We start from the raw sequence: 12,192 nt of genomic DNA on the forward strand, positions 1-12,192 counted from the left end.
ACGGTGTGGCTCATTGGCACTGTGGAAAATACTCAAAATCATTTGACAAAATTGACAATTAAATCTGCCCAAAACATGAAACAGCATATATAGTACTATGCACTGACGTTGTGACATTTGATTTGAATCATTTCATCATGCCTTGCACATTTGGATAACAATGTTAAAGAATGAATATGTTGAAAGCAAACTTTGAATTTCAAAACCTTCTTTTGAGCACTATGCTTTACTTTTATTCTTCTACAATGTATTCATGACAATTCTAAGGTGTAGATTTCTATCAGGTTTCACAACAAGAGAACATGTACTCTTAGACATGCCAAGTGAAGCTTGCATGTACAGTTCAATATGTGTGCTGTAAAACACGTAAACACATTTGCAAACTATGAAACAGTAGATCTGAATTTTAAACAATTTTTAATCTTCCCAATCCTGAAACATCTGAAACAATTAGTTTCAAAAACATAGCCCTCCTAAATCTATGGTAACTTAATTCAAACATGGCAGTGAACATAACTTTTGGACATACATGTAACTGTGGCAGAATAAAAATGACGAAATACATTAAGAAAATGTTTGCTCTTGGCAACTGAACACACTTAACAACTTTAAAAAGAGCACCAAACAGTGCCCTCTATTCTGCCTGAAGGTTTTTGAAATATTTTTTTTGAAGCAAGATTTCTTTTCTTATTTAAAGAAAAGATGTGTTACAAAAAAAGTAATTTTCTTAAAAGAGGAATCATATACATGTACATGTGCTTGTACGCGTAGTATTAAATGCTCAATATTTCGAGAAATATTTTCTTGCCAAATCTGTAGTTTTTGAAACAAGATTTAATTCTTTTTTCAAGAATTGCTTTCTTATATAACCAGATATTTTTCTTAAAAGAAGAAACATTTTCTTGTAGTATTAATTGCTCAATATTTCAAAAAATATTTCCTTTTCCAAAATGTATTTTCTTAAACATTTTCTTTAAACAAGATTAATTTTCTATTTCCAAGAATGGCTTTCTTATATACCTGTATAAGAATATTAGTTTTGGCAGTATGTCTACCGCAGAGATGAAAAAAGAATTCTTAAAAGAGTGTGCACATCCTCTGTGGAACAAATAACACTTTTTCTGGGGACAAGTTGTAAGTTGAATTAGACTTTAATCTTTCTCATGGGTAATGACATGTACATCTACATGTATGGTACAGTGGGTAGGTACTTTACATGTAGCGGTACATGCATAAATACATGTACATGCATGTACGTTGTTTTGACAAGTTGGTTTACCACTCAGCTTTGATTTTTCTATCATGAAGTTAAACGCCAGCACTCTGTGGCAGCGGAATGACAAACAATGCTGTTAATCTCTATGATTATACCTCCAGTTTTATACCTCCTGTGCATAGTCATTTACCTTCACCTTCACTCTTCAATGCTGCCAATGACCTGATGCACTGTTTTTGCCAATCCTTAAGCTACCACACATACAGTACAGGGCTAGATATTTAAAGAAAATAGTAATTCTTCTGCCTACAAATCGGCCTGCCTTTCACTTTAATGAACATTTGTTGTGTCCTCTGCAAAACGTGCCCACTAATGCTTTCATACCTTGTTCTGATCAGGAAAATTATAAATATAAATGACAAACTCTTAAAAGAGGCTCACTAAATACTGATACATGTAGGTTGGTAAGAGTAGGTTGGTAAGAGAACATGTATAAAGTACTGTAAGTGTTGTTAAACCTGTTGTTTAACAGTATTGTAGCATGCCAAACTACCGGTAGTTATCTGCAGGCTCAACACAGGAAAAGGGAAATTACAAGAACATTTGTCTGACAGGTTTTTTGGTTTTGTTTGTGATCATTGTGCATGTACCGGTGGGGGCTACAGTACTTGTACTGGTTGATACAGGGATATACAGGGTACAGGGATGTACATGTACAAGTAGATATACATATACTTGTTGGATATTTGGATCATTATACATGTAAATGGTTATTAGTAAACAGTATTAATGGTTGCTGTTGGTTACGGGTGGTATCTGATTCACACATGTATCAGTCAGTGAATGATGTTGTCTGTGCATCCTCTTTGTTATGGGACATACTGGTACTAGTAAGCCCCTTACATACATGTATATCTACCGGTAAGAGCATATTTTGGAAACAAAATCTACCAAAATAGAAACAGGTTTAAAGACTGAAAAGTGTGTAGTGATTTATAATGAACCAGGGGATCATTCAAACACTGTGTTGCACAAATGCAAAGAATCTATGTACATGTACATGAATGTCAAGATAGAGTGAGACTTTGCTGAGTAAGTAAAGTGATTCCAAATCCATCAAGGTTGAAGGTTGTCTGCTGGTAGTTTATTATTATTAGACCAGTCAGAAACCCACTGTGTTGATGTGCACTGGTTATTACTGTACTTGTGCATGTACATGTACTGGTACATCTACCATATTATAGTGTACTGTAGCTTATCATCATCATCTGGCCATACAGTAGAGACTAGACCACAACTCCACCCTCTGTTGGCTTCTTTCCACATGAACTCTGACTTTATTGGGTCACCTTGCTTCGTTACCATGGTAATGTGATACCTTTGTGGGAGAGTTAAGGCTTGCTGAGTGCTGGCACAGTTGGTGTGTGGTTACTTTTCACCAGAGTGTGAGAAAAAGTGCCAGCATTCGTTACTGCACCCCACTGTTTCGGACTTGTAGTTTTATACCTCTGTACCTACCAGTACCTGGAGATTACATCTACATGTACATGTACATGTACTTGTGTGTAATATAAAAGCTACCGGTATATAAGTTGCTATTCATCTTTCCAGTTCTGTTGAGCTGCCTTGTCACCATGGACAAGGAAGAACTTGTCAGCATTTCTCTGAAACTTTGAACTTGTGCGTGTACTTGGAATCATCTGGAAAACCAATATTAATCCAACGCTATTGGCTTACCCTGGCAAGCTGAAGAACTTCGTGGTTGGCTGTAGGAATGATGTCCATTTACATGTACCAGTAGATGTATACTAAATGTACGTGCGATACACATATGTGTAGGCCTAGGTCGTGGACATCAACAGGATCATGGGCAAATAATTGAGAAGGATGGTTGCTGTACTGGTGCACATAATCTCTGCAAGTGGAGGCTGAATCAATCAGATACATGTATGCTGCTAAAGCATCTGCTGATGTGGTACCAGTACATATAGGACAGCTTAGAATTGCCATTAAGATCTTGATGACAATTTTGCTATGAACAGGATCGTTTGAACAGGATATTGTTTATCATTGACTCAGACTCACCCATGGTTGTACATGTACAGTGACAATGGAAGCTGTGCTCTGATTTTGGAACTGTATTATTTCACAGATGAAATTTCATTGTGACACGAATGAATGGAGCATCAGTAATAGAGAAGTTAGAAGATGCTTTGTACATGTACATGTTTATGTACATGTACATAATCAGCTTTGAGAATCTGGAGTACATGGCTGTCCAACAAACATGCTTCAACTGGACTGAGACAAACAAACTTGCATGTACTTGTGGTTTTATATTGAATCTTCTGGCATCCATCTGAGGAATTTGCAGTATTTGCTTGAACTCAAAATAGCTGGCAAGCAACTCCAGGAATGACTGTTAGGACTAGTGAAAGGCTTGCATAATTGAAAAGCTGCGGGAAGTGTTGGCTAAGATGTTCACTTGTGAGTTGAGATGTACAGAGGAAGCTTTGTGACAACGAGTCTGCTCTGGTTCTGCATCTACTGGTATTAGTGACAATTGGAATCTTCAAACTTTGCATTGAATTGTTCCAGCTGCGCATGTACAAATACTGGCACGTGTGCAAATCTGTCTGAAATTGAATGGATACATTTTCAAATGAATATCTCATAAATTTTAAAGTTGATCTGTGGTAATATATGTCCACAGTATATGCAGTATACAATGTACGTATACACACGTACGTATATGTGTACCAGTATCTCAAACTCCTTCACTGTAGCCATAATTTTAATATATGCACATCACTGAAGGCCTCTGGCAACAAGTCACCCCTTTCCTTGTAACATTTGAAGCTGTTGAATACCCATACACGTAATCTGGAAAGTCTTCATCAAACCTGAAGTAAACTAAGATTTCTGTGTAAGACTTGTTTTTACAGTCTGACAGAGGCTTTATTAACAATCTTTTTGAAAAAGATTGGCTTTTCAAATTACGACAGCCATTATGACGACTCAGCCTTGGAGTTACACAAAGGATACCACTAGCAAAGAGCTCTACAAGGTTGTTCTGGTAGGTCAGAAAGTTCTCAATATTTGTTTCTTTTTCCCCATCCTGAACTTTCATTTTGTGAAGTGTGTGATTGTGTTTCATGGTTTGTGTTTTTTTTTTGCTAATGGGTAATTCGCCATGTACATGTACATGTACATCATGGGTAGTGTGACTGACATTGTGTTTTCAATTGAGCAAGTGGTCTTTTGTTGTTATGGGGTAACATGTACTGCTACAGGGGTTCTGGGACCCTTTTGTGGCCAAAGTTGCTAGTGACCAGCTTTCCACAAGTTGAGACTGTACATGTGCAGGACATGTACATGTACCGGTATGTAAATGTATGTGCTTTATTCATGAATTACTGTAAAGAAAATTGAATTCTGTACATGTACATTGTTATCACTTGGCTGTGGCTAAATCCACTGCTTGTACATGTATGTACACTGGACATGTTCACTGTACATGTACATGTGTACATGAACGTGGTAGTGCCAGCCCAGTGAAGTGTTTTGCATGGGACTTTACATACTGATACACTCTTATCTACATATGTACCGGTATCACAATGTCAGCCATTTTTTATTCACACCGTACCCTGTATATATTCCTACTGTATGTCATTGTTTTTTGTACTCTTTCGATATAAGATGTACCTGGCCATTTCAACTTAGATTTACATGATGTACATGTACATGTACGGACTTGTATTATTTTGCTGGTTCACTCATATAGTTTGATATTGCAAATATTTTTGAGCAGTCTGAAAAGTTGTTTGACCATGGACTTGTGCCATACCGTTAAAGTTAATGGCATGTCTGCTGTTCAAGTGCTGGTATCCATATGCACTGTCCTATACAGTGCAATACAGAACAAGTATAGCACATGTATTATGCATGTTACATGCAGGTCACTGAGATTTGCTTTTCATTGCTTTAGTTATCGGTACATGAACCTTTGATGTATAGTGTACCGTTAAAAAAATATTTCTTATTTGTTTAATTCTTAAAGAGCCCTTTTTAAAAATCATCTCACTGCAGATGATAGATGGATATACTTTTTCCCCCAAATTCTGCTGGCTGATTCTTACCTCTTTTTTAAAAAAATGGCATGTATATGTACATTTAAGAAAACTCACAATCACAATATATAAATATGTGAAATTTCAACTCAATCCAAAATGTTCTTTTTGTTATGGCTATTTAAAGTTCAAGGCCACATGCTTGTCAGCCTGCATGCATCAAGTATGTCAACTGAAAGTGGGTCTGTTCATTTTTCGGCTGACCTGTCATGGAAAATGGGTACTGCTTTAGAATGGTATGTTGAATTTTCACAGAACACATGTAGGTGTCAATATGACTACAAGGTATTATTTAAAACTCTCAAAAGCTCCATGGATGAATAAAAAGTATTGTTATGGTTTCCTGCCCCCCTTTTGGGGTGAGATTCCCATTTATTTACTGGTGTCTTACTAGAGAACTGAATATTGTCACAGATGATTAATACACTGGTACACGTACCGGGTATTTTGTGCATTAACAATACCATTCAGGTAACTTCATTGTTTATACCATACCAAAACCACAGAATCATACATGTAGTGTGACTCACATAACCAGAACAATTGTTGTCTGTGTTCAGAACACTTGACCAGCTATTAGTATTAGTACCTGCACATTGTACAATGTTCATGTACCCGGTATGTACAGTGTGTATGTACGGTATGTATCAGTACATGTACTGTACATGTACATAAGAGACTTTCAAAACTGTAAAATGGTGTCTGCAAAAGGGTCACGTGGTATTTTATTGCATATGTACATGTACTGAACATTGCAACCTTTCAAATATCAGTAAGGATTAGTCCCTCAATATAAGAGAACAATGGTGTACAATCCTGATTTAGTCAAAGATGGATCCTGAATCAAACTCACTCTGGCAGGGAGGCGCCAAAATATCTGACATTTTTTCCATGCTGTATCCTCTTATACAATAGGCCTCTGGGAGATTTAAGGCAACATCTTTGGAGTGTTTAACACACATTTTAATGAAAGGGAAGTAAGAAAAGACCCCCAAATTGGCTGTTTCTCATTCTTTGAAATTGTTTTTAGCTTGGGGAGGGGGCATTGCCCTCTTTGCAACCCCCTGGATCTGCCCTTGGTTACAGTGGAGAACACTTGTCTGTTCACTGTAGAAAAAAACTGACATCCATGCAGTACACTTTGAAAAGGACTTTTTTAGGGAGTGGTGAACATGATTGAAGTGGGAATTTTTGGACCATCGGTGATATGTAATTTATGAGACCACCAAACGCATAGAAAACAGAAATTTATACAAGCTCATGAGGCAGGATCATACATGTACCGGTATGTACTTCATGAAAGATGCCAACTGAAGTTGTATAAAATGACCTTTTCGTGCTCTGTACATTTAGGGTGTCTTAAAAAGGAAACCTGAGATTACATGTAATTAATCTGAATTAATGTTTCTTGAGTGTGATTTATTAATTTTGTACATGTACATGTATCGATAAATGGTTAGTATAATCTGTTTCAGTATGATGTCCTCTTTCTTATGACATCAAGAAATTTACATATCTGTCACACATGACTGAGCACAAAGTGGTTTAATGGACTGTGTCAGAAATGGCTTTGCACTAAATGCGTCACAGGATTGCACAGCATGAAGGATTTCTAAAGAAAAAACAAAAAGCAGTAAGTACACTACCAAAATCATTAATTCAAAGACAACTGCACTTGAGGCCTTTTCACACTGCAGAGTCAATCCCCGGGAAATAAATCCCTGGAAAAATCCTGGGGATTTTTACCCCACCAAAACCCCAGCAACCATTCACACTAGACCCACTTGGTAACTCCCAGGGACACTATTTCCCGAGAATATGCACGGTCATTTCACACTCTGGCAATCAAACCCCGGGAAACGAGTAAACGGAAGTTCCCAAATGGGTTGTGGATGGAAGTCCAATCCCACAATGCTGTTCATGCACAGGTACAAGCTGCTGCTGTTTACATCACGTAATATGCCAAGTTGACGTTGCGAGTGTGAGAATGGCTGCCCATCTGTCAATATTTGCGTGCTGGTGTTAATCGTGAAAGGAAAGTGGAGTTGAAGGAAGCTTAGAACGATAGAAGTAAAACACGACACGTGGGGATACAATACACGCAGGCCATGCATCACAGTAGACTAGTACCTAACCACACAGGCCATTATAAATACACATACCTGAGAAGAAAGCAAAACACATCTTGCTCACGACACCTCATTTATTACATTATAAAACCATTCATTTTGCACATATTCTTTAAAATTAAATTATTTGTACATGTATAATTTTTGAACACTTGTTATTTATCTTTTGGTACTTGACTGTAAATATATTGACGAAAAGTTTGAAAGTTTCATGTGCTGCATTACAGTACTAAATAACCATGTGAATTATCTGGTGTGCTATTTGTGACCCTCTGACCTCTTAGATAATGGCTTAACACACTAGCCCAGATGCAAAAAGTTCAATAAGTTCAGTAAGTTTAAACCTGCAGACGTTCTCAGTAGTTGCTTTTCCCTTGGGAAAATGTTAAATCCCTGGGGTTTTCTCCTTTAACCCTACTCCCGAGCAGGGGTAAATATTTCTTTGGTAGTGTGAACAGACCGACCGAAATTTCCCGGGGAATTCGTTTAGTGTAAAAACCCTTTTACATGTACATGCATGCAGAGGCTTATTGCCTAACCCCAGTGTCCTTCAACATACATTGTACATGCACCCCATTTCTTTCAATGCAAACTTCTGCCCTTGTTCTTCGTACTTCAAAATGGGTATCATGCATTTTGGAGATTCCAACAGGCATCATATAATCCTGACTAAATAAGCCATCTCTGGACAGTACAAATTCATGTACATTGTATTTGATGCAAAGCCATTTCTGACTTGGTCCATTACATGCACACTACTTTGTGCTGAGTCATCTTTGAAAGAAATATGAATTTTTTGGTGTCATACTGGAGGATGTCATAATGAAACATGATGGTTTCCATTGACAAAAGTAATAAGTCACGTTCAAGAAACAAACAAATTACATGTACATGTATCTCGGTATCCTCTTTTTTAAAAGACAATCGTAATGTGTACATGTATGTTGGGCGTTGCTAATGGCTAAGGTCCAACATTCCTCATTCTTTGAATTAAATATTCACAAATCTGTAGATGTATGGTACACTGTACCGTACATGTACATGTACATGTACATGTAATGGACATTTATTATACGTGCATACAGTATGTGTATATTAAACAGATAATGTCTTTATCTGTTATTAGTACATAGTATGTATATTATACATGTACATGTATATTAAACTAACAGTCTTTGTGATTGATGACAGTTTAATGACGTTGAATGTGCATATAAAGTATATGGTAGTACATGTGTGTTATATGATGAATATTCATTGTTTTGGTGTGGCACCTATTCTTGAAGTGAGTCATTACATATCTATGTGGGAACACCCCCACTGCAACGTGTTGCTGGTATTCCTATGTAGCTAGTTGCATTGTGCTCAGTGTGTTTTGTGGTGGGTTAGAGGTCTTGGTGATGCAGCACTTCATACTGCAGTCGTATCTGTTTATCAGACTTCTGTGGCACAGCCACTTGACAAATGCTGGATTTGGGTTATTGTTGTACACAATTTCGATATTGACTTACACGTGGAAGATAATTTTGTAGTCTACTGAAATCTTTAACATCACTACAGTGTACGTGTTCAGGTGCACGGTACGCACCGCACTGAACATTTGTCCAGGTATAGACCTACACTGTACACGTGCATGTACAAGCACTCAAGTACAGTACATGTACACATGTGCATACATAGGGACAGAGCATGTGACTGCATTATTCATGCACATATACAGTACATGTAACTGACTGTCCTGTCTTATACGGTACATGTACAGATGTATTTCTATAATTCTTTGAGAATAGTCGCCATTGTGTAATTTGTGCCTGGCTACATGTACATTGGTTGTACTGAAGCATGCCTGTGTGGAGGCTGATGTGCCTGAGTGGGAGACGACTACAGCATGTGTAATCTCATGTGGAAATGAATGGTTCATAGTAACTGTGGTGATTCTTACCTTGCTACAAACGTGTACACACGTGTACATTTACACTCACCTTCCTTTGATTGTCAAGATGCTTGCATGGGATTCTGTTGATGTAGTTACCAAGGTACCGGTAAGTTGCACATGTACTGATACATGTACCATAGCATGTTGAGGTTGAGTAAGACAAAATTGATTTAAAACTAAATTTGTGTGCTTAAATACATGTGCAGTGCCATGAATTAAATGCCTACACCTATTTATAAATTATAGTGGTTTTCATCGTCAGGTAACATGACGGGCAAAGTGCATGTACTGGTATCAGGAAGTGTACCATGTCCCTGGAGGTGCGAGCATTTTCAAATCTGTGTATTTCTGTTAGCAATTTATGTACGCCATAGACTTTGAAGGCGTGCACGTTTCCACGTACATGTACGTCTGTGTAAACTGAACACTAACCATCAAAAATCATGTGACTGAAAATCCTCTATAGTGGAACAACTGGAAAGATCATCATGGAAAGGTTTGCCTCATTGAAGAGATGCATGATCACCAGGTACATGTACATGTACTCACTACATGTATGTAGTATCTCCTGATGTCATAATACATGTACATGTACAATGTAGTAAAGGTTTACCATGGGTGTGCTTGTTTTCAACTTTCTGTTTCAGGGGAGTGAAATGACAATTCTTGATTCTGGTTGGGAGTCAAGATTAGCCCATGTTTGCACATTAAATCAGACTACCCCTCAGACCTACATGTATACATACATGTACATTATACATGCACCCTACCTTGTACATGTATACAGTAGCATTTTACGATACAGTTGTATGTATGTGTACAATGTACATATACATGTACCTTTTGTGTACATGTACAATCTGAGGATTGTGTCCTTGCATGATACCCATGTATGGGTACAAAGTAGTATACAATGTACAGGGTACACATACTCTACAGTATACTGTACATGTATGTGTACATAGTGGCTATGACATCCCCCCCCCCCCCGCTTCTCTCCCATAAAACCATTTGGTCACATCAATGCCTGGGTACATAGGTTACATGTATGTACTAGTATGGGGCAGAGCACGCCTTCTGTTCTTTGCCAGTGAGGGGGGTGCTTCCAGATATATAAACATATACGTGTACATACATGAAGCAAATATATTTTTGTTTTTTTGTACCGTTAGGTAAGGGCAGCCCAGACTACAGCCCAGTCTGGCAGCATGGAGCTTCCATTTTCTAACGGCAATACTGGGTCAGTTGAATCTCTCAGCTCAGGGGGGTCAACAGATTCCGGTGGAGACTTCTTCAAAATCAGAGTCAGGATACCCGAATTAGAAGTGGAGGTATGTGAAGAATTTATGGTGTCCCTTTTTAAAAAATTTGTTTTGATGTTTGTTTCCAAGTTTGTGTAATCTTTCTTCACTAATTAAATTTCAGATTTAATGTTTAGTCCATTGGTAGTGATGTATCATTCATCGTTTGGGATAATTAGAGGATACATGTAATTAAAGGCCAGTATGTACATGTACTGGCACCCTTTACCTGTGCATACTCGTACATGTACATGTACATACCGGTACATGTACATAACATGTATTTGTAATGCCAATTGAAAAGATAAATTAGTTTCTCTTCAATGCACTACTTTTATTTGTTACATATTTTGTTAAGGTTTTATTCAAATGTTCTTACAAAATAGTGTTGAGCTTAAATGCATGTTTCGATACTAGTAACTAGCCTGTAGTGTAGTTTCTTGTTTATGTTAAAGCTTGCTCAACTGAAAGAAATGGAGGGAGAGGCACCTTTTTCAACATACATGACATACATGTAAAGGATAGATTTGGTTGACCATTTTCCTGATCAACACTTTAGTGTCTCAAGAAACAATCATCCTATAGACCTGTATCTAACAGGCTGAAAATGTAGTTGTACAGATGTACATGTATCTTCTGTAACTACTGGTAGTGGATTTCAACCCTATTCTTCGCATGTTGTCGCAGTGAGTCATACAAGTGCTGTTCAGGGTTATATAAAAATTATCTTATTGGGATGGGTGGGGTCACACTCTGCATCAGTGCAGTATACATACATGTATATCCACTGGTACATTTACATGTACATGTAGGTACTGCGTTAATTTGCTGATTGACATGTTACTGAAATAAAATTATTATTATTATCATTATCAATTATTTCTGGAAATGACACCACGGATTCCTCAAACCTGTAGAGAGGAGTGAGAAGCAGTTACAGGTTTAGAGATGGGAGGAAAACCCCAGAGGAATACCGGTACGTTATAATACCGGTACGTGTACATGTACCAGAGAGGATACTACATGTACATGTACCTGGTACATATACACATGTTACTCAGTATCCACTTCCAACGCAAGGGTACCCAAGCAGAACAGGGTACAATGTATGATCAAAGAGATGATGTTTCTGTCTGTAAGAGAAGGGAAGTCAGCATACATGTACATGTACTAGTACAGTACATATACATGTACCAGTACACTGTACTGTATACACAGTACATGTATAGTCTGTACTCAAAATCTAAAGAAGGGGGCCTCTGCGTAAGAACAAACCTGATGAAGTTTCAGCTCAGTGAGTACTAAACATAACATACTGGTCCTTGTCAAACCCTGCGTAATGTACTTTCCTTATTCCAAGCAATGCACGATGTTTACACTAAAAGCAAAATGCACCATTACAAAATTTACTGTCAATTCAAAGTTGGTGCATTTGTGCATATACATGTACAGTATATACTGATTGGCCCTGAGAACA

General features: G+C 37.6%; 1 protein-coding gene across 10 annotated transcripts in view; it reads left to right on the plus strand.

Moving 5' to 3' along the window:
- Window positions 1-12,192, plus strand: part of LOC110990473 (SH3 and multiple ankyrin repeat domains protein 2-like) — a 65,612-nt gene that overhangs the window by 30,921 nt on the left and 22,499 nt on the right. For 4 of the 10 annotated variants that reach the window (XM_087134514.1, XM_087134511.1, XM_087134516.1 and 1 more), the window contains one exon: window positions 10,587-10,745. In XM_087134514.1, coding sequence (XP_086990640.1) covers window positions 10,623-10,745 — 123 coding nt within the window. In that variant the 5' untranslated portion in view covers window positions 10,587-10,622. Of the gene's footprint in view, window positions 1-2,525; window positions 2,583-2,627; window positions 4,293-8,813; window positions 9,521-9,707; window positions 9,735-10,586; window positions 10,746-12,192 lie in introns of those variants that run through there. The other 6 variants (XM_087134510.1, XM_087134508.1, XM_087134509.1 and 3 more) reach the window with 6 other exon arrangements.

Source organism: Acanthaster planci, linkage group LG03, assembly GCF_054643075.1.
Source record: "Acanthaster planci isolate LZ-2023a linkage group LG03, COTS_SCS, whole genome shotgun sequence".
In the NCBI taxonomy this organism is placed as follows: Eukaryota; Metazoa; Echinodermata; class Asteroidea; order Valvatida; family Acanthasteridae; genus Acanthaster; species Acanthaster planci.